At 52.5% G+C, this 22239-nt stretch overlaps 1 protein-coding gene and 1 long non-coding RNA gene across 6 annotated transcripts in view; one reads left to right on the top strand and one right to left on the bottom strand.

Moving 5' to 3' along the window:
• The window catches only part of KIRREL3 (kirre like nephrin family adhesion molecule 3), a 558415-nt gene that overhangs the window by 452112 nt on the left and 84064 nt on the right, over window positions 1-22239 (top strand). For all 5 annotated transcript variants that reach the window (XM_040483501.1, XM_040483502.1, XM_040483499.1 and 2 more), the window contains exons 4-5: window positions 11383-11532; window positions 16146-16295. In XM_040483501.1, the coding sequence (XP_040339435.1) occupies window positions 11383-11532; window positions 16146-16295 (300 nt within the window). The remainder of the gene's footprint in view (window positions 1-11382; window positions 11533-16145; window positions 16296-22239) is intronic.
• On the bottom strand, window positions 9051-11365 carry LOC121035622 (uncharacterized). The gene is made up of 2 exons (XR_005792989.1): window positions 10679-11365; window positions 9051-9979 (listed from the first exon to the last, which is right to left on the bottom strand). It is a non-coding gene; the product is annotated as an uncharacterized LOC121035622 (long non-coding RNA).

Raw genomic sequence — 22239 nt, 5'->3', positions numbered from 1 at the left:
GTATCTGGAGATGAACTCCCAGGTCAACACCAAAAGGTGAGGACCCATTGTAGAACCGCGTCTCTACTGCCTGAGCCAGGTAAATGCTCAGTAAGCGTGAGTTATTCACACCAGCTTCCCCCGGACCCATGGACCCAATTATACCCAGGACACCTTCTCCTGATGATTCGGGGCCCTTCTCCATCAACATATTTACAGCTGAACTCACTGCCCCCCAACACGCTTCCCCTCCTGATACAGAAATGGCTCCACAAGTAAGTCATCTGTTCCCCCTTCCCACCTGTCCTACAGGCCAGGGGGAGGGGCGCCTTTATGCCCCCACGTCTCTCATCCGCTGTCATCCAAGTGACTCCTAAATCCACTTGCTTCTTTCCACGGACGCAGCTTTAGCCTGAGCTCTGTTGACAGCAAAATCTTTCTGATCAGGCTTCCCATCTTCAGATTATCCTCCTTCATCCACCCTACTCACTGTCACCGCTGTGATCTTCCTAAAACTCAGATCTGAGCATGTGGGTCAGAACCCTTTGATGATTTCGCATCAAGTGCCAACTTCTTAGCATGCATTGGAGGGCCTACACAGTCAGACCTACCATGATTCCCTAGACATGCGTCCTGCTGAACACCTGACATGCCCACGTGCCATGCACCCATCCTACAGGTTCGTAGTGATGGAAGCGGCTCTGTTGTGGAAGGCGTGCAGGGCTCTGGGCTCTTCACACATATGGTCCTGTTTAATTCTCACAAACAACCCAGCAAGCACTGGTTACTATCCCGATGGGGAAACTCGGGTTCAGAGGGCCTGAGGAACGTGCCCAGGGACACTCTGCAATGGCGGAGCCAGAGATCAAGACAAAACCATGCAGCCTCAGCTCTTATTCTCTGAGCACGTTTTCTTTCTTTCTTTCTTTCTTTCTTTCTTTCTTTCTCTCTTTCTTTTGAGAGACAGAGCGTGAGCATGAGTGGGAGGGGAGCAGAGGGAGAGAGAAAGAGAGAGAATCCCAAGCAGGCTCCACGCTCTTAGTGCAGAGCCCAACACGGGGCTTGAACTCATGAACCGAGAGATCATGACCTGAGCCAAAACCAAGAGTCAGAGGCTTAACTGACTGAGCCACCCAGGCGTCCCATCCCTGAGCCCGTTCTGACCTCCATGCTCTATTCATGCTGTTTCTGATCCCAGGAAACATTTCCTTCTTGCCCTCATCTCGTTTACCCTTCGAGGCCACTTCAGAAGCCAAGCCTTCTGTGACTCGTTCCCTCCTTCCCTCAGAAGGAACAACGTTCCCTCCTCGGGACTTTACACCTCACTTTCGGCACTGACTGTGTAGCGTCGGTTATTCCGGTCCCTTGTGCACCTGTTTGTCTCCCCCGGGCTCTAAGCTCCTTGTCACAGGAAATACATCAGCCCCCACTCTGCATCCCCGCACCCAGCCAGAGGCCTTGGAGACACGGGGACCTGCCCCTGCCTGTGGCCGGCACCATCAAAGGTACCATTCCACTCTCCCTAACAACCAGCTTAATTAGTCAGTGGGCTCAGACATAACCCCATCACCCCCAGTCCTCTCCCCGGAGTAGGACATGACAAGGCATTCTGGAAACTTCCCAGAATTCATTCTCCTGCATCAGGAGCTGGTCCTGTGCTGAGCAGAAGTCCAAGACTTGGGCTTCCAGATGGGATCTATCTTGTCCTGGCCCCTTCCCACTCTGCCTGGCATTATTTCGTTACCGGCTAGGGGCCTCTGAGCTGGCTCCTTCCTCCTCTTCAGGGAAGAAGATTTCTGCTGGCTTCTGGGGATGGGGGCGGTTTCCTTTCATCTCCTATGAAGCAATTTGCATCCTCCAGGCTAGGAGAAAGCTGGCAATAAATATCCCCAGTACAAGTATGCTTAAAGCCTTCCCCAATTGGTCACTAATAGCAGAGCAGACGGCAACATTTGAGCCTTTTCTGCATGGCTGACCAGGCAGCTCCATGAGACTGGCGTTGGCTGGGACCATGGCAATGACAGAGCTACAGGAGGCCCCAAATGCTCTCTCTCACCTGCATGACTCATGGGAAGAAGCAGATTCTAATCAGTCCAACTTCAGATTTGCAGAGCCTCCCTTCCCAGCTCTGGGATCCTTCCCTCCAGGTGCTGTGTGGCTCCCCTTTTGACAGTCCTGGGCTCGTGGGTGGTGAGGCAAAGAAGAACAACCCTTTATGAAACACCTGAGTGTGCCAGGATCATTTACACATGAGTCCTCTCCTCATGGCAGCTTTGCAAAGTAGGCATGTCACTTCCATTTTCCAGATGAGGAAACTGAGGCTGGGAGTGGGTGAGGAATGGGGCCCAGATCACAATGCTAGTGACGGGGTCAGAGTTCCTTCCCTGTCTTGCCTGTCCCTGTGTCCTTTCCACTATCCGAGACCCAGGCCCTGGCAGGTACTCAAAGCAGGTCCCTGAAGTTACTCATCACTCATGCTTTTCCTTGCACGTTTCTCCTAACCCAGAATGACACCTGTCCTCCACTGCATTCCCTATTATCATGATTCCTCCTCCAGGAAGCCTCTAGGTTTCCTCCCTCCAGCCCTCGTGCTTGCAGTGGGCCTTTCTCAACCCCAAAGAACTTTATGTGACCTCGCGAGGAGACCGAGCCCTTTCTGCCTTGCAGCCTCGTGACTTTTGGCAAATGTGGTCATCCACACACTCGCAGTAAGTTTTTGCAGAATGTCCTGAGATTTGAAGCAGGCAGGATTTCACTGGGCTGCCCCACGCTCAGGCACAGGGGTGGTGGTGGCTGCTTCCCCAGGGCACTGGAGACCTTACTCCACCTGTTCCTGGGCCACTGGGCATCTCCAGGGCACCACTCAGCCTCTCAGAACCCTGCTCCTTTGCCAGTTTTCTCCCACTCTGAAGGAGCAGGATGAGGGTGGCTGTGTGCACATGTTTGCAGAGTACTGGGCTCCTTAGAAGCCGGGCAATCATTCCAGGTGGCCTAGCTCCTGCCCAGGTCAAGCTGGGATTGACCCTAAGGACAGTGGTCACCTCCCTTCCGTCTGCTGCTGGAGCAAAGTCTTGACCAAAGTCCCCAGTCCAAGAGAGGAGACGGGGAGAGTGAGCCCCTCATGCCATCTCTGGACTGCCTCTGGTCTGACCGCTGAGCACAGACTGAAAAAAAAGGGATGTCAGGGACATGGGGACATCAGCAACCCTGCTTCCCATATCAGGCTCCAGTGCAGTGTGCACTGAGGCTTTCTCTCTTTGGTTACACTAACCCCAAACCTCATGTTGTTTGCACCAGCCCACGCTGACCCTGTGCGTATTCCCTCTCACCACCGCCGTGGAACCGCCGAATACCAGATCAGTGACTAGGGGAGAGGCACTAACACATACGCCCATAGAGGTATTTACCAAACACAGGACACTTAGAGTACCAGAAGGTATCCCCCAAGGATCTGGGGTTGACAGTTATGGGTGGCAAGGGTGGGTGACCTGAACCTGACATTAAGGACCCTGACCACCATGTACATGGGTCCACTGGGCCCTCCTCCTACTTGTTACACACACACACACACACACACACACATGTGCGTACACACACGTGTGCCTGCACACACCACAGCACCCAGGCCCCCAGAGGCACTGCTATAAAAAACTCTCACTCTGAGTAATTTGGCCCTCACAGCCTCAGTCTTCCATTCAAAACGCCTCTTCCCTCCCCAAGAAATAATTAGGAATTGAGAGGTGATTTCAGGTCAAGGGCCAGAGGTGTATGAGCTCATAGAGAATCATGGGGTCTTCAGCACTTTAAATATTTTACTGGAAGACACTGGGGACCTCCCAGAGCCAGATGGTGATGGTTCATTCCGTGCCAATGTGTGCCGCAAGTCCCCCAAAAGAGTCTAAGGTGAGGGGCCGTGTGGTCAGGGCTGGGAGGGGGTGGCCCCTTCAGGGAGCCTCGTGGGCTGATGGAGATGAAGGTGGGAGGAGAGATGGGAATCTGGGTGGTGGGGGGGGGCTTTGAAGAAAGCAGTGTGGGCAAATCGTGAGGAGGGAGAAGCTGACCTGTGAGGCTCCTGAGCAGAGAGCAGAAGGAAACAGCTGGCGGGAGGATGGGGCAGGCAGGGAGGCAGGAGGGGAGGTCTCTGAGCTGTGCTGTGGTGGGGGCGGGGGCGCTCTGCCCCAGGACCAGAGCCCTCCAGGGGCTTTCGGATGCCACCTCCCCGGGCCGGCTGCACCTGCACCTGTCCTTTTCAGCACGGAAGAGCTGAAAGCCCTCCTGCCACCTGCCGCCGCTGTGTCACCCCCATACCTCCTCCCGCCTGCCAGTCACCAGCGCCTGCCTCGCTGCAGCCGTCCTGACTCAGAACCTGCCACATGGGGGGCACACATGGCTCATCAGGATGGGGCGTCAGAGCCCGCCCTCCTCTGAAACCTTCCCAGCCAGCTACCGCTCCCGCTTCCTGCAGTTTGAAGAGAAGGCCCCACCTGGCCTCCAGACTCTTGCTTCCCACCTGCTGAGCAGGTGGAGGGAGGTCTCCGTGCTGGGAGCCTTCAGAGCCAGGCTCTAATCCCCACTGAGCCACTGCAGGACCTTGAGGCTGGCACTTCTCCTCTTGAGCCCAGTAGGGAGAAGCAGGTCCCTCCCAAGTTCAGTGTCCTAAAGGCCCAGCTGGAGTGTTGGGAAGGTGCCCTCTTGGCCTGAAAAGTCCGCAGCAGCCTGGGCATGCAGGGAGCGTGCAGGCTGCCCACAGTCACCTCGGGGGCTCTGCAGGGCCTCTCCCTTCCTGGGACAGCCGACAGGAAAGTGTGCCCGCAGCCACCACTGGGACCACATCTCACTCCGTCTGACCCACCAAGTGTGTTTCCATCAGGCCCTCCCTTAGAGTTTCCCTTAGACTTTTCAGTCCTGGTCAAGGGCAAGAGAGAGTGCAGTCTCCGGTGGGTTCTGTGACTTCCCAGGGTCTCTGTGCTGACAGCTCGGAGCCTGGAGCCTGCTTCGGATTCTGTGTCTCCCTCTCTCTCTGCCCCTCCCCCACTCGCACTCTGTCTCTCTCTCTCTCTCAAAATAAATAAACATTTTAAAAAGATAAACATTAAAAAAATTTTAAAAAGAAAGTTAGCTATTAGTAATTCTATAACAATAAAAATATTATTTGTAATACATAACTAGTTATATGTATTTATATAATAACATAGTTATATAGATAATGACTATTTACATAATAATAAGTACCAATAATTATTACACCTCCTGTCATTCCCCCACAGTGGCCAGTGCTGGACTCCACCCTGGACCCTGACTTAGTGTTGTTGACCACCAGCTGGCAGGAGGCTATGTAAACTTAGGGGAGAACCAAGAAATTGCTTTCTGCTCCGAAGATCCTCATCCTCTCTTTAGAGGGTCTGAGGGGAATGGTTGCGGGGTTGATTGGGGTGAATACAAGTTTATAAATAAAAATGCAAGTTCCAGACCCTTCATTTAATAACCAACATGGGATAGTGGCAAGAAAACAGGGTTTTCTTATTTAAAAAAAGACACTGGGGGGGCGCCTGGGTGGCGCAGTCGGTTAAGCGTCCGACTTCAGCCAGGTCACGATCTCGCGGTCCGTGAGTTCGAGCCCCGCGTCGGGCTCTGGGCTGATGGCTCGGAGCCTGGAGCCTGTTTCCGATTCTGTGTCTCCCTCTCTCTCTGCCCCTCCCCCGTTCATGCTCTGTCTCTCTCTGTCCCAAAAATAAATAAACGTTGAAAAAAAAATTAAAAAAAAAAAAAAAGACACTGGGGTCTGAATTATACCTGGGCCCATTGTGTGACCTTGAAGTGCACCTGGGCCCACTACATGACCTTGAATGACACCTAGGCCCACTGGGTGACCTTGAATTGCATCTGGACCCACTAGGAGCCTCAGCTCATCTGTGAAATGTGGATAGTAACCCCTAACTAGCAAGAATTGGTTAAAGTAGGTCTTCCATGAATAATTCAGTTATTTTTATCCTGTAAAGCCTGACTCCTTGAGACGCTGTCCCTTTCCCCTGATTTCTCACTTCCCTCCTTCCGTGTAGTGTGCTCAGCACAATACCTGCCTAATCAGTACTTTATATCATAAAAACAGTTTTCCTTCATGACCGCAGATCTCAGGAGCCAAACTAGCATAGGTAGGCCACAAGGTCACAAGGTTGAGTTTATTTGCTGCTTACACACCGGACCAGGTGCTGAGAATACAAGAATGAAAAAGACAGCCGTGGCCCCTACCCTCAAGAGTTTACCCTCCGTTTCTCATTTACTTCGGTTCCTTTCTGTGTCTGATATACAGTAAGTGCTCAATGAAGGTTTGAAGAAATTAAGGGAGATAAGAAGGAAGAAAAATGGGGAAGTAGGGAAGAGGGGAGAAGAGAGAAGATCCCCCTTCGGTGACAGGCAGTGCCTAGAGATACAGGCAAAGCTCATGGAGAAGAACTTGGCCTTCCGTGCGGGCAGGGCTGGTCAGGGAGACCCTGGGAGAGGGGTGAGGGGTGATTCCAGAATGGCAGAACACCGGTGACATGGGACAACATGAGTGAACGGCCGGCACAGGTGACTATTGAGCACCGAGAGAGAAGGGAGTCAGATTTTGGAGAAGCCTGTCAGGTGCCTGTGGGCAGTGGGAAGCCATTAGAGTTTCCACCCTTAGAAAAGGGAGAGCACATGAGGAAAACGGTGCCTTAGGAAGAACCCTCCAGGGCAGGACCTGAAGGCATTCACAGACTGTTGAAAGAAGCCAGGTTGAGGTGGTGAGGGCCCAGACTTCGGATTATAGCCATAGGAATGGAGAGGAAAGGGTGCGTCTGAGAGGTGCTGTGGGGGAGGGCTGGGCCACACTTGGTGATGGTGACAGATTGAAAACAAAGCAGGAAAAGGAGGTTACCCTGACTGCCAGGCTTCACTGCAGAAGAAGGCCAGGGGGCACAATGAGAAACTGAGGCAGAAATCCTGGGATGGATGGTGCAAGGGGTGTCGAGTCTGTGCAGCACATGCTCTGTGCCCAGATCAGAGCCGTCTGGGTGTGGTGGGTGAACAGACGTTAGCTCCTGGAGGGAAGGACCACGTCGTATCTGTCTGCTTCTCAGGAGACCGTGCGATGCCTGCCTGATACCAGGTCTCAATAAATGTGTGAATCAACAGATGTTCTCAAGGAGCTTCCTGGCTGCTTACCATACCACCCAGGAGGTTCTAGAAAAGATCCCAGGCTCATTTGCAGTTCACATCCTCAGAGTAGGAAAGACAGGGAGCAGAAAACGGGATATGAGGGACTGGGTGAAGACTACCTTTTGGGCAAGAAACGACAACGGGGGCTTGTCCACTATGTTCCTAGAGGCGCTTAAGCCTGAAAGAGAAGCCTCAAGGTGTGCCCTATGGGTGAAAAGACAGCATGCCGCGTCCCTCCATGTCCCCTCCACCCACAGCACCGTGACTTTTATCTGCTGTAGATAGTGACACTCCACTCATGCTTCTGTTTGAAAAAGCATCTCATGGGGCGCCTGGGTGGCGCAGTCGGTTAAGCGTCCGACTTCAGCCAGGTCACGATCTCGCGGTCCGTGAGTTCGAGCCCCGCGTCGGGCTCTGGGCTGATAGCTCAGAGCCTGGAGCCTGTTTCCGATTCTGTGTCTCCCTCTCTCTCTGCCCCTCCCCCGTTCATGCTCTGTCTCTCTCTGTCCCAAAAATAAATAAACGTTGAAAAAAAAAATTAAAAAAAAAAAAAAAGAAAAAGCATCTCATTGATTTGAAAGAAAAAATATTCCTAGTGGCTTGTATTTAATGCACAGAAAATAAAATTAGATTGAAAAAGGAAATTGTCAGAGCACCAATCCTTCCCTCCCAAAAACTGAATGGGTGAATAATGTCGTTTGAGTGGTGTTTCTGAGGCTGTTCTCCTGTGTATCTGTCTCCCCACCCTGCCCCACCCAGAGACATTCTTTTCATTTTATTTTATTTTATTTTTACATTTATTTATTTTTGAGAGACAGAGCATGAGCCAGGGAGGGGCAGAGAGAGAGGGAGACACGGAATCCGAAGCAGGCTCCGGGCTCTGAGCCATCAGCACAGAGCCCGACGCGGAGCCTGAACTCACAGACCTCGAGATCCTGACCTGAGCTGAAGTCGGATGCTTAACCCACGGAGCCACCCAGGTGTCCCAGAGACATTCTTTCCATAGAAAAGTCGAAGGGATCCAAACAGACCCCACGTGGGTGCCCAAAGCTCTCTGAAGCCTGGGGGTATGTTCTTCCCTGCCCCTCCTGGCTGCTCTCTGTGGGCTCAGGGCTTATCCTGGGGGATCTTGTAGCTGCCCCAACTCCTGGCTCTGAGACACTATCCAAAGTGGGTTGTGACCACTCAGCGTCCTCCTCCAGGGCCAGTCTCCTGATGGCAGCCCCTCTCCTCCCTCAGGGCACGGCCCTGCTCCCACCCTCCGCTTTCCCCGCACCACCCAGGGCTCACCCCCACCCCACCCGCACCCCCTCGGGATGCTCCCTGTACCCCCATTCTCTGTTGTCCTCCCCCACACCCAGAGGAAGCGGGACTGGAGGTGGGAGAAGGTGACACTTCCCACTGCAGGCTCCACACCATTTGTCTGGGGCCCTTCTCGATCTAACCCCTCCGCCCCCAGCTGACAACCTGCTAATTCTGAGAACACAATCTCTGGCAGCCATTGCGGCTGTCTTGACACTGTCTTTCTCGCAAGAAAGATTTTGATATAAAAGAAGGAGCTGTGAAATCATCATCGAGCCAGGGAAAACAGAGCCTCAGAAAGGAGTGCCCCCCCCCCCCCCCCCCTTTCCCCCCCCCCCCCCCCCTCCTCCCCCACCTCCTCCCTCCCTGTCTCCCTTCTGGCCTCTCCAACCCTCCCCTTTCCCTCCCCTCACCCAGTCCTCTTCCGCTTTCCCCAGCTACCTGCCCCCCTCCCCCACTTCTTTCTCTTCTCCCTTCTCTTTCTCCTTCTTTCTCTCTTGCTTTGGTGCCAGAAACGGTCTAATTACAACAGAGAACTTGAAGAGACTGAGAGGAAAGAAATAAATAAACCCACCACACATAGCTGATTAAAATGTCCTATGAAATCTAATTTGTAAAGCTCAAATCAGAATAAAAAGTGTTACTCCCACAATTCAGGGCCAATTTGATTTTTAATGAGACTCCTCAGAGACCCAGCCAAGATCTCATCAGGTTGTAAACGCGGCTACCTTCCCCCCTGCCATGAGTTCTCTGATGTGGATTCCGCGGCTCCTCTCGGGGAGCCCCCGCGCCCACTTGGCCACCATGCCCAGCTTCCCTTGGGTTCTGTATATGTCAGTCACCCCCTTACTGGGGCCGTCTGCTGCTAAGAGCATGGCCTCGCCTGTGGTCCAAGCCTGGGGTATTGTGTCCCCAGGATGGGCAACACCTAGCATCCAGGACCTCCGTGTCTGTCCCTGACTCTCCCACGTTGGGGAGAAGAGGCCGTGGCAACAACCCGCCCACCAGGTCCACCTTCCCTCAGCGTGTATCTGTATCTGCCAGGCAGGGCGTGGGAAAGAATGCGGGCTTGGAAGCCACATGGACCTCCATCGAACCCCAGCTCCACCGCTCATTAGCTGTGTGATCTTGGGCAGCTTACTTTGCCTCTCTGATCCTGTTTACTTTGCCGTAAAATTGGGATATTTCTGCCCTGCAATGTAACTATGCAGGTAACGGAATGGAGGCCACTGTGGGTCGGGGGCTCAGGAAATGTCGGTGTCCTGTTGTCCGTTCGGCTGTGGCCTCCCGGGGAAGAGGGATCACATCACCCTGCTTCCTCAGCATTCCCCGCAGGACCAGCTTAGGGATCTGGGCACAGCACAGCTCAGCAGGTGAAAACACGGTCTTCAGAGCCAGAAAGTCTTCGTCTACAGCCCTAGTCCTGCCGGGAGACAATTCCCAGATGATTTAGTTAACCTCCAAGCCCCTGCGAACTGGGGCTGGTGAGATCCGGGTGTGATGGTTACTGTAACAACTAAAGGGGATACACGCTCAGTACTTGCTAAGTCATCATCAAGCACAGCTTCTGTTCATATTTTTTACCTCCTCGGGCCTCATTTCCTCGTCCGGAAAACAGGGATCAAAATAGTAGCTACCTCATAGTTTGTTATGAAGATGAAAATAGTAAAGAGCTAGCATTCGAAAATCTTACAGCAACGCCTGGCATATTGCATGCACTGTGGGTGTGTTTGTGTAATAAAACATGAACTGGGGCGCCTGGGTGGCTCAGTGGGTTAAGCGTCCAACTCTTGATTTTGGCTCGCGTCATGATCTCACTGTTCGTGGGTTTGAGCCCCGCATCGGGCTCTGTGCCGACTGCATGAAGCCTGCTTGGGATTCTGTCTCCTTCTCTCTGCCCCTCCCCCACTCGCTCTCTATCTCTCAAAATAAATAAACACTAAAAAAAAAAAAAAAAATAGGGGCACCTGGGTGGCTCAATTGGTTGGGCATCCAACTTTGGCTCAGGTCACGATCTCACGGTCTGTGAGTTTGAGCCCCGCGTCGGGCTCTGTGCTGACAGCTCAGAGCCCGGAGCCTGCTTCGGATTCTGTCTCCCTCTCTCTCTGCCCCTCCCCTGCTCATGCTCTGTCTCTCTCTGTCGCAAAAATAAATAAAAACATTTTTTAAAAATTAAAGAAAAATAAAAATAAATAAAATGAGTACATGAACTGACCTGCTGAGATGGCTCAGTGCCTTCTTGCTCTGAGGTGTCTAGGGGAGAGCTGGGGGTCACCCTGGCGATGGTCCCCCAGGTGACAGTGAGGCCAGAATTGGGTGTGCCATCGGAAAGAGAGGGACAAAGAGGGTGAGTCGAGGTGACTTCCAGCTCCTGCCAGCACACTCTGGACCACACTATACCACCACGTGTCCTGTGGAATTTGGCCGTAGGCCCGAATTAAACAGTAATATTTTTCCCAGGTTCCCGGGTTTTTAAGCAAACCACACCACTCCCCCCCAACCTTGCCTTCTTGAGGCACCTCCCAAGGATGCTTGCAGCTGGAAGGCTCTCTCCTCCTCTGCCCTGTTGTGGCGCAAGCATGTGGCGGTAGGTAGGAGCCAAATGGAAAGTGGCAGAGATCGTCCCGAGCACGGCGGGCACGGCCTCTTTGGGGGCTGGGGGAGGCCGCCTCACAGTGTGAATGTGTGTTAAGGATGGATGAGCAGGAGGGCTGAGCCGAGAGCCAGCTGCTGAGAGCAGGGAGTTAAGCAGGGGGCAGACAGGAAGTGCCGCTGGGCTGCAGGCAGGAAGTCAGATGCTGGCGAGGGAGAGAGAGCTGCTTATCCCCTGGGCCAGCTGCTCTGCTTCTTAACTTGAGGAGAAGCCGTCCAGGCACTGCTCCCTGCACTAACTGACCCCTGTGCTTGTCTCCTTCCCAGGCCAAGTATACTCCTTCAGCCAGCAGCCCCAGGACCAGGCCGTGGTGTCGGGCCAGCCAGTGACACTGCTGTGCGCCATCCCCGAGTATGATGGCTTCGTTCTGTGGATCAAAGACGGCTTGGCTCTGGGTGTGGGCAGGGACCTCTCAAGTGAGTACCCCCAAGAGCTCCCTGGGAAGGCCTGAACCCCTTCTCGCATGACCCACCCACCCCCCTGGGGAGAACCCCATCTTCATTGGTACTTGGAGATCAAATCTCCAGCTCTCGTGGAATATCCCCTGGTCAGGGTCAGATTAGGCAAGCCCTGGGCCCGGGATCCATGGGACTTCAAGGGCCTTCTGACTCCTGGTAAGGAATTACAAGTAAACCCTCAATTCCGGTGGTCGGTCCTGAACCTAATAGACTTTTGCTCCGGAAGGTCTATTCTAAAGTCAGACACGACTCCTGTAAAGTCACATTTCCAAAGGTAAAGTGTCCCCGTATCCGGGTCCAAAATGTATTCCCCACTTACATCACAGCCTGGCTTTTCCTAACTCCCATCGATCAGAGGGAGCCAAATAAACTGAAAACTCACAACCAAACTGCTTGGTTTTAGGGGTTAGCATGTGATGGGAAGAAAAGAGAAGGAGCATTTAAAGTACAAACCCTGTTGAGCCCCCTGCCCAGGCAGGGGGCGAGCAGAGATGTCCTAGTAGGCTCCTGTGGCTGGCATCTGACCTCCCTGCTCAATGCCACAGGCCCTGTCATCTGTTAACGACTGTGGATGTCAGTCCTTAAGCTCATACAGATGTCTTTGCAGTCCGTCCTCTCTCCCTGGGGAGAAAAAAGAATAGCATCATCCTCCTGGTCACTCAGCCCCCAGCAATTATCATTCTCCCCTGGGGAAAGTAAACATGGGACTGCTGGGTTTAGCATAACCTATAAAATTCAGAACAAGAGATCTGGGCGTCCCTGCCATTGGGGAACCGCTGAGGGTGGAGGTGTAGAAAAACACACGTATTCGACTGAGAAGTAGCTTTGCTTCTCTCGTGGCGTGCAGCTGCAGGAAAATAAAAATCGAAGTGCACTCGGGAACATGATGGTTGGGAAATTAATATTTTAAAATGTGAGTTATGTCTTGCCAAAAATGTATATTGAAACGTTATAGCCGTGGTCAATAGCATCGCTGGGTTGGAGTGCTGCAGCCCAGCTGAGCATGGGTAAAATACACAATAATATCTCCAAAATATACAGTGCTGCCGTAAAATTTAAGCATTATGGGAGCCAGTCAATTTCAGGGGTTCTGAACTTCCTTACCCTAGAGAAATCTGGGGGAATGATATCACCTTCCCAAACTAGAATCACTTATGCTTCACGTGGCTCTGAACTTGGTCCAGCATCTTTGCTAGTTAAGGAGGTACTCTGGGTTCCTAGTCAGTGGTTTGCAGCCTTCGGTCAAGGACTGGGGTCTTTTGGCCGAGAGGTGGCCAAGAGGAAGCCCCAGGTCACCACAGATGTTCATCACCTCATGGAAAATTGACCTTCTGGAATCCATTCCATGAATGACTTTTGGGATCAGGATTGCGTCAATGGGGTTTTAAGGAACTGGGGTCGACTTCCTCTCTGATTTGACTCCATTGATACAAATAAGGCTGTCCCTGTCCTTGCAGAGCCAATAAATTCAAATTCCTGGGAAAGTATTTTCTGTGTTTGATCACCTGTCCCCCGAAAAAGCATCATGACAATAATGACAGAGACTCACATGCTCAATAAATACCGTTTGCTTCCCAGACAAGAAAGTGAGACTAACAGATCAAAATTCAATCCAGCAAGTATTCGCAGAGCACTTAATACTGCACAGCTTTTCCTGTGGGGAAACTGAGGCCCACAGTGGCTAGACTTTAACCTGCCGCAGGTCTGTCCTCTTCTGTTTTGACTATGTGGCCTGGCTCCATCCACCAGCATTCACACCCTAAGTGAAGATCTGTCTTTCTGGTCACAGAGGCTGGAAAAAACATTCAAAGGAAATGATTTATAAATATAGGCCCTCATACTGATAGAACATTCTTCATCAAAGAAGCTCAAATAATTCTCAGACATTATGTCACAAATCTACAGTGATCTACAGGGAGAAAAAGCAGGATTTCTCCCCTATCTTTGACAGGTAAACAAAGTCACAAGTCTAGAAAGAAACTGATTCAAACATATACCGAACCTCAATGTGTGGGATCCTGGCTCCTAACCCCCCAAAACCCTAACACCCTGTCTGTTCTCACTTTTAAAGATGGGGACCTTTCTGGTTACCCTGTCTCACCTTTGTTTTCCTTTAAACCAGCATTTATGGGGACACCTGGGTAGCTGAGTCGGTTGATTTCGACTCAGGTCATGATCCCAGGGTCATCCCACGCTCGGTGCGGAGTCTGCTTGAGATTCTCTCTCTCTCTGTCTCCCTCTGCCCCTCTCCCCCACTCATGCTTCTCTCTCTCTAAAAAAGTTTTTTTAATAAATAAATAAACCAGCATTAATGGACTTACTGTGTGCCACACACTTAACACGGATTATCCCAGTTAATCTTCACCATGCGATAGTGGTGACGAAGCACAAAGAAGTTAAAGTAACTTACCCAAGACAACAGAGCTAGGAAGTAACAGAGTTGGCATTTGAGCCCAGGCACTTTGACTGGAGAACCCAGATTCCCCAACATCTTGCTTCCCCTGAGGGCGGCAAGAGAGAGTAATGATACTATGGAAGGAGCTAGAACTTGCTCAGAATCTATGCTTCTGGGCCTGTGTTTTCCAAAGATGCTGCCAGTCCTTGCGAGAGCATCTCAGCTCGTTGCCTAATTAGGCAAATACAAACAAACCCATCACTGATGTTTTCAGCAGCTCATGAGAGCGAAATCCTGCTGCTGATAGCCTGCAAGACAACAAAAACACAAGCTCCAGCCAAGATGCCTGCAGGAGACCAGGGACTAATCAAGGACAGCGGGATCCAGAGGCTGGGCCGGAAGGGTTGGGGGCGGTGAGCCAGCTACATTGAGGGCAGCAGCAGGGAGAGGGCTGGACTGGAACCCATTCCCAGCCCCTCCTCCTGGCCCTGGGGTGAGCCAGCTTAACTTACCTGGGCTTCTTCCCAAAGCCCAGCAGAGGGCAGGAAGGGCGGGCAGGAGGGGAGGTGATGCTCTTGGGGGTAGAGCTGATTGCCCTGTGAGCATCTCTGGCCAGGCCAGAACAGCTGTGCAGGGCGGGCCGTTTGGTTGCACGATGGGGACGATGGAGCCATGAAGACATGAGATGAAGGGCTCAGCCACACAGGAAGCCCCCAGAATACTTACTGGGAAGGATCACCACTATCTCCCTGCCGAGGAATGAGTGCCTGTGACCCCTGTACAGCTCACCTTTGGGGAGCCCTGCCCTGTCTCTGCAAGACCCTTAGCTTATGACGGGAGGGGTTAGAGCTCCAATATTCCATCTAGAATAGAAATCTCCTCTGCAGTGCTCCTAACAGGTGATCACCAGCATCTGCTTGGATACAGCCACTGATGGGGACCTCATTACCACCTGTGGCAGCCCAGATCCTTGTGGGACATTTCAAATTGTATTAAGAATATTCCAAAGTATTTCCCCATGTGGTGCTAATGCAATCCCTGGGAGCTACTTGAACACGTCTAATCCACACTTAGAGACTGAAATACTGGAGAGCTGTTGCATAGCCCAGTCTCTCTGTTTCCGTCTCTCTCTCTGTCTCTCTCTCTCTCTCAACTTGCTTAAGCCCTCATCTTCTCTTTAAAAAGCCAGATATGGCGAACCCCCTCCTCCTGTGGCACATTTCTGAGAATTCACACTGTTCTGGTGAAGGTCTTTCAGAAAGAGGAGTGGTTTGGGCTGCTGGAGGGTGGGTGGAAGGAAGAGAGCAGGAGGAAGTATCTGTAAGAGGCTGGCGGGGGGAAGGCAGAGCTCAGGTATGGGCACGATGGAAAAGAGACCCTTCTGGGAGAGACTACGGAGGTCTAGGGCCCAAGGCCTGGGCCAGAGGACCTGCCAGCCACGACTTGTGTAGGCATTTGCATTCACCCTACACAGCAGCAGGAAAGCTGATTAATGTTCTCATTCTCAAATTTTTATTTATCCATTATGCATTGCCGGTAGTGTAGGGGACCCCAAATTCCTAAGTGTCCTGAGTACCTCGTAAGTGCTTAATCAGGTCCTGGGGTCTGGGGTAGGTAGGAGGAGTGACCAGAAAAGTACCCTTTATGGTTCAAAAGGGCCCGAGGATCCCAGGCATTGGTACGATGGGCTGGGATTTCTACTTGCTGTCCATCCTGAACAAAACTTTCCCCCCAAAGTCATTCTTGATTCTGTTCCAGAGATTTCTGGTTTCTTCTCTCTCTCTTTCTTACTCTGTCTGCTCTCTGTGGCTCTCAGCCTGGGTCTCTCTGTCTCTCTGTGTGTCTCCTTATCAAAATGCATGTCTGCTTGGTAAACCGCAGGGCTGAGCACACCACTTTGCAGGGTATTGTCCCCGCTGTGTCTGCCCACACTTGGTATTTCCATCTCTGCTCTCTCCTTCCTCTCTGATAATAGTTCCTCCAACATTCCTGAACCTACACACACACACACACACACACACACACACACACTGTCCAAAAGCCAGGGAAAGCTCTCGTTTTTTCTCCTTACACCAAGAACGGCCCCTCCTCAGATGTCCCACCCCCTCCCCTATTTGTCGTGAATGCCTCCTCCACCCCGGCCCCGCCCCCCTTGACCTGCCTGCTGTCTCCACAGGTTACCCACAGTACCTGGTGGTAGGGAACCACCTGTCAGGGGAACATCACCTGAAGATCCTGCGGGCGGAGCTGCAAGATGATGCCGTGTACGAGTGCCAGGCCATCCAGGCCGCCATACGGTCTCGCCCCGCACGCCTCACCGTCCTGGGTAAGAACCGTTGACACTCGGGGGCAAAGATGCTACGGGAAGCACACGGGCTCAGCTCCAGAAGGGCATCCCCACGGGACAAGCCCCAAGGCGTTATCCCACGCGGCTCCGTCCACTGCCGCCCCATGGTGGCAGTAACCCCCCTTCTCCCCCAAGAGAGGGAAAGTGAAAGTTCCTGCTCTGGAAATCAGGCCAACGCTAACTGACCTGTGACCCTGTCCAACCCCAGTGTGTTTGACTCCAGCTGAAGGGGCTCCTGAATGCTTATTTGTTCAATCAGGAAGCGCATTCTGCATGCACGATGGGTGTCAGACCCTGTGCTAGGCAATGGAGATACAGAGAAGACCTATGACACAGCCTCCACATCCTCGAGCCTGAGTCCCGTTCTTTCTGGGTTGACTTCCCAGTAGGTGCTAACGAAGCGTGATTTCAGCATCGCCTCCGCCTCACCTGTTCCTTCCCCACCCTTCGCTGCTCCCTGCGAACCCCAGCTCCTTTCCTAAATCATCCCTGGGAGAATTCATTTCAGGCCCTTATCCCACATCAGACCTCCGCTCCTTGGTCTTTCTCCATCTTGGTTTCCCAGGGTCCCAGTACCCCCTGGGACTGGGCACTGCCTGAGAGGTCCCCATTCCTTCACTCAGGCAGACCTGCCTGAACACAAGTGAGTGAGCTCACCTGCCTCTTAAACTGCCTCATTCCGATTTCAAGTGCAGCCCCGTCAGCTCCCTCCTCCGGCCAGATGTTACTGAGGACCAAGTCCCCTGGGAACGGAGCCGTGCACATAAGGCATAATAGCAAACATATGCATACGTTTTACAGCACCTCTCAAAGCACTTCCCCTTATGTTATCACCTCAGCTGTTCTGCGCGAGGCTATGGCACAGGGATTGTTGCCCCAGATGAGAAACTGAGGCTCAGAGAAGCCAAGGGCCCCGCCCGGGGTCTCCCAGCTAGGGCTCCCACACCATCGCACTGCCTCCTCGGTGAGTCTCCTCCAGGCCAGGTGTGGGACAGGGCACACGCAACGAAACAGGGGAGCCTGGGCTCCACCCTGCCCGCCTCTTAGCTGCTGCTGTCGAGGTTTAACAACAGGGTCGGCAGCTGGGGTTCTGCCTCCTCACCTGATAGATAAGGCGCATGGCTGCTCAGGGATGAAATATTTAACAGCGTGTCAGGTTATCTTCAGATCTACACGACAGCACACAGGGCAGATTATCCCAAGCACGGCAACAAGTCCCGGAGGACCACTTACCAGGCTTGGCTTCTTGAGACAGGAGGCAGAGCTCAGGGCCAACCTCAGAAACCTCCCTCCACCTCTGAGTCTCTTCTTGGCCTGGGATGAAGGAAAGAAAACACACCAGGTCTGACAGAGTAAATAAGCTGGGATAGCTTGGTCCCGAATGGGGTCCTGAATGGGTCCAGAAAAGTAACCGGGCATTGTAAAGGAGAGGCAGACATCTTCTTCATTCCCGAGATGGGGCTAAAAACAGAACGGGTCTACAGTTTGGTGTGGAGGCTGAGGGAGGAGATCAGGGGGATTTAGCGCCTAAGTGATTTTCTGGTTTTTTTGGGTACTGAACAATGCCGGAACAGATTTGTTAGCGCAGTTATAAGATCATCCTCTCCAAGGGTTACTCGGCTCCCCATCCTTAGAAGGATCCGCCTTTTGCTGCCTTGTACCCCTTCTAGAAGGTACCAAAGGATGCTAAATCGAGAAGATTCTAAGCACTGCCCACCGCTGCCTTCACGTGTATTCAGGACCTACGCTAAATAGAGACGGACCTCGTCCTCAAGTTCTTGTCCTGGCCTCAGAGCTTTGCCCGCTCACACTCCACCATTCACAGCCTCCCTCCTCTCTGCTATCTCGAGTCCAAATTATTATTCCCTGTGTTTTACAGATGAGAAAATTGAGACTCAGAGAGCAAAGCCACTCACGGCTTCATTACCACCCAAAATAGACTCCAGATTTTCCAACTCCAAACCAGTGCTGTCTGCGTGCCCAAGTGCCAACAGAATTTCCTTTGTCTGGTTGCTTAAGAGCCGGGCTCCTGAGAGCGGGGCCTTGGAATCTGATCTGAACATCAGTTTTGTCTTAGGTCACTCCTAAAAGGCACTCGTTCCCCCGTCTCGCTCTGGTTGGCAGTGCCTTCTGGGCACAGAGCTGGCTTGTGCGGGGGAAAATGTTTACAAGTCTGGAAGGCAGGGGAAAAGGAAGAAGGAGGAGTTTCCAGGTGACCCCAGACGATGAGCCTGGTGGATTCTGGAGAGCCGGAAAGGGACCTTTCCTTCAGACTCTACTGACACCACTCCTAACAAACTAAGCTGAGGCAAGAAAGAGCTGCCCCAGGCTCCGCCTCCAGCCCTTCCTGACCACCCTGGGTCCCCACCCCTGAGCTGGTCCTTCAGGTCCGCACCCCTAAACCGGCTCTGTGGGTCCCTACCCCTCTAATGGCCCAGCAGGTCTGTGCCTGAGGCACCCAGCCTGGCTGAGTTTCTTTTTTTTTTTTTTTTTTTTTTAATTTTTTTTTTAACGTTTATTTATTTTTGAGACAGAGAGAGACAGAGCATGAACAGGGGAGGGTCAGAGAGAGGGAGACACAGAATCTGAAGCAGGCTCCAGGCTCTGAGCTGTCAGCACAGAGCCCGACGCGGGGCTCGAACTCACAGACCGCGAGATCATGACCTGAGCCGAAGTCGGCCGCTTAACTGACTGAGCCACCCAGGCGCCCCTGGCTGAGTTTCTCTATAATATACAGCCCCATCTGCTGCCCTGAAGAGAAGCCCTTCTCGCAGAAGCTGACCCAGCCTTCTGGAAGGGGAGCTCTGGTCTGCTCCCAGTGGTGAATAGACAGAGCAGCTACAGCAGGAAGGGGTGTTTTCTACCCTGGCCAGCCAGCTTCCCAACCAAGACCCCATCTGCTTTGCTGTGACATGTCAGCCCGGGAAAATGTCCCAGCCAGTTCCCCGGCGGGGGGCTGCCTTCCCTGTGTTCCAGGAATGAGAGAGCTTCCTAATTTAGTCTGTATTTGCCTGAGATAGATTTTTAATTAAATAAAGTAAGAGCCTGATTAGAACCTGCGGAAGATGTGAGAACAGAATCAGATGGTATTCCAGCAAAATTGCAAAGCAAACACTTTGGCTGGAACAGAGGGAGACCCCTGGGGGTCTTCCATCAAAGCACCAAGTGAGGAGGGCAAATACGAGAGATTATATAGCCAACAGATGTGCATTGTTAAAATATGCATCTGCCGGCAGCCTGCTTGGAGAAGCCAGAGGGCCAGCTCACAGAGCCTGCTCGGGGAGGGCGTGGGGACCCAGCCCCAGCAGCCAAGCCTAGAGTCACAGACACATTAATTAGCCTTGTGTTTCCAGCTCTCAGATGCAATCAGGCAAGGACCAACTTCGAGCTGAGCGTTTGCTACCCTGGGAGGCAGAGGGAGGGAGCTAGGGGACCAGGAGGGGAGGAGAGGGAAGGGGCAGAGCTTGTGAGGCTGGACAAGACAAAGACTCCCGGGGCAGGTCGAAGTTAATGGCCGGGCTGCACTCCCTCTGTGGCACAGAGGACCATGCCTTGACTCTGGAGACAGGCATCTTTCCATACGCAGAACATCTCAAGACTCACGGTATCACAGAGCAACGGACTTGGAGACAGCAATCGTGGTCTTGCCACTAAGCAGGTGTGTGATCTTGCCCTGTTGCCCAGCCTCTCTGGGTCTCAGTTTCCTCATCTGTAACATGAAAGTGGTGATAAATAAGACGGCCTCTAAGAACTCTCCAGCCCCCAGGGTGCCTGGGGGGCTCAGTCAGCTGAGCGTCCGACCTCGGCTCAGATCACGATCTTGTGGTTCGTGAGTTCAAGCCCCACATCAGGCTCGCTGCCGTCAGCACTGAGCCCGCTTTGGATCCTCTGTCCTCCTTTCTCTGCCCCTGCCCCCGCCCCACTTGCACTCTTTCTCTCTCTCTCAAAAAAAAATAAGCATTAAAAATAATAATAAAAAAATAAAGAACTTTCCAGCTCCCAAAAAGCCTACAACACGGAGTCAACCTTGCTGCCCCAACTAGTTTAGGAAAATGGCCCGTCCCCACCGCTGGAACCAGAATTCAGGGGGTGAGTGCAGCACCGTGGACAGCATCCCACTTTGAGTCCCGAGAGGGGACCTCCCAAAGTCTTGCCCAGCCCTGGGGTTCTGGACTTGACTGTACACCTTAACCCCACAGTCCTCCCTCTGTAGCCAGCTTCCCGCGTACCCAGCCATGTCTACAGGGACCCCACTTAGGTGGACATCACAGGACCCCCCCTTGCACATGTGCAAAGCTGCGGTGTGGGAGGAAGAGCCATGGGCCGGAAGCAGAATACCTACACGCGGCTCACCGTGTGTGTGACCTTGGTGAGGCCCTCAGCGCTCCCACTGGGCCTCTGGTTCAACTCTCTATGACCAGCTCTGAGTATAGGGTAGGCCCTCAATAATACTGGGCGGCTTTTAAAATAAATGAATGAGTGAGTGCGGGAATGAATGCGGTTTCTCATTCTTATCTGTAAAATGAGGATAAGAAAAACACCAATCTCCCAGAATCGTTGTGAGCACCAGACTAACACATACACCCCAACGCTAAAGGGCCATATGCTTGGAAGTTTCATGCACGTGCACGCAAGTATGCGTACATGCAGGCTGCTCCTGCAGGAGCCCCCCGGTTCACAAATATCTAAACTGTTCCATGGCCAGAGCTGTAAGGATGACACTACATTTGGTCTTTCTAACTGCCTGAAAATTTGAGAAGCGAGGACCCAGGGCAGGGAGGAAATGGAAGCCAAGGTTTTGATCAACAAGTATTTACTGAGCAGCTATTATGTACCAAGAAGTAATCTAGACACGAAAGATTCATCAGTCAATGAAAAAAAAGGCCAGCCTTGCCCTGGTGGAGCTTGTGTTCTAGCAGAGAGAGAGAGAGAGAGAGAGAGAGAGAGAGAGAGAGTCAATAAACAACAAACACAGTAATTACGTAGGTATGTAGGATGTCAGATGGTAACGAATGCTTCGAAACAGAGAAACAGCAGGGTGAAGGGGACTGGAAATAGGAGGGGGAGGATGGTGGATGGCAGGTTAATTATTAAAAAGGGTGTTTTCCTAGTCTTCCTCCCCATTTCCCTCATCTTCCTGGCCCGTTCTAATATTAACTCTGCTGTCTTGTGGCTCCCATTAGAAACAAAGCTTTCTAAATCAACATGAATTATTTAATGATGGAGACTAAGTCAATCCAAATAAAGAGGCCGTCTTTAAAACGATGTCAAGCTCCAGACACTGACGGGGCAAACAGAGAAGGCCCAAATGGGTCCCTGAGTTTGCAGAACCACAAACTCTCCTACACCTCTCCACCAGGGGAGCTTCAGGGCAGAGGTCTCCTAAATCTTGGGTATTGGCAGCACAGCCCCCCTTCCCAATTCCCAGTCCCCTAATCTCCTGGGTGGGTGGGTCCAGAGAAAGACCGTGAATAACTCAGGTCATACAACAAGGGAAGGCAGAGCTGAAACACAGCCCGAGAGCACCGGCTTCTCAAACTGTTCTTCCAAAAACATGGCAAGAAACCCGGCCACAGTCACCCTGTCAGTAGGGGACAGTCTGTCCCCTACAGCCCTTCTTTAGGAGGTAAGAAAGCACCTCCACAGAACAAAGCCCAAGCCCCCTGCATGACGCATAGCGGGGGGGGGGGGGTGCCTCTGAGGCCTGCCCTCTGCTTTCCCCTAGCCCCTGCTCCAGCACCCCCTTTGTGCCAGGGACAGCTGCCAGCTTGCAGCTCCCTCCACTCCCCACACTTCTGTGCCTTCCCTCCTGTGTGCTTCCGCCTGGACTGTCCTTCCCACCTTTCTTCTCTTGGCCAACTCTTGCTCCCCAGTCAGGATTCATCCTAGACATCACCTCCTCCAGGAAGCCTTCCCTGAACCC

Source organism: Herpailurus yagouaroundi, unplaced genomic scaffold (assembly GCF_014898765.1).
Source record: "Herpailurus yagouaroundi ecotype Mexico unplaced genomic scaffold, PumYag 161, whole genome shotgun sequence".
In the NCBI taxonomy this organism is placed as follows: Eukaryota; Metazoa; Chordata; class Mammalia; order Carnivora; family Felidae; genus Herpailurus; species Herpailurus yagouaroundi.
Note: the sequence above shows the minus strand (reverse complement) of the source record. Positions and strands in the feature narration are given on the sequence as shown.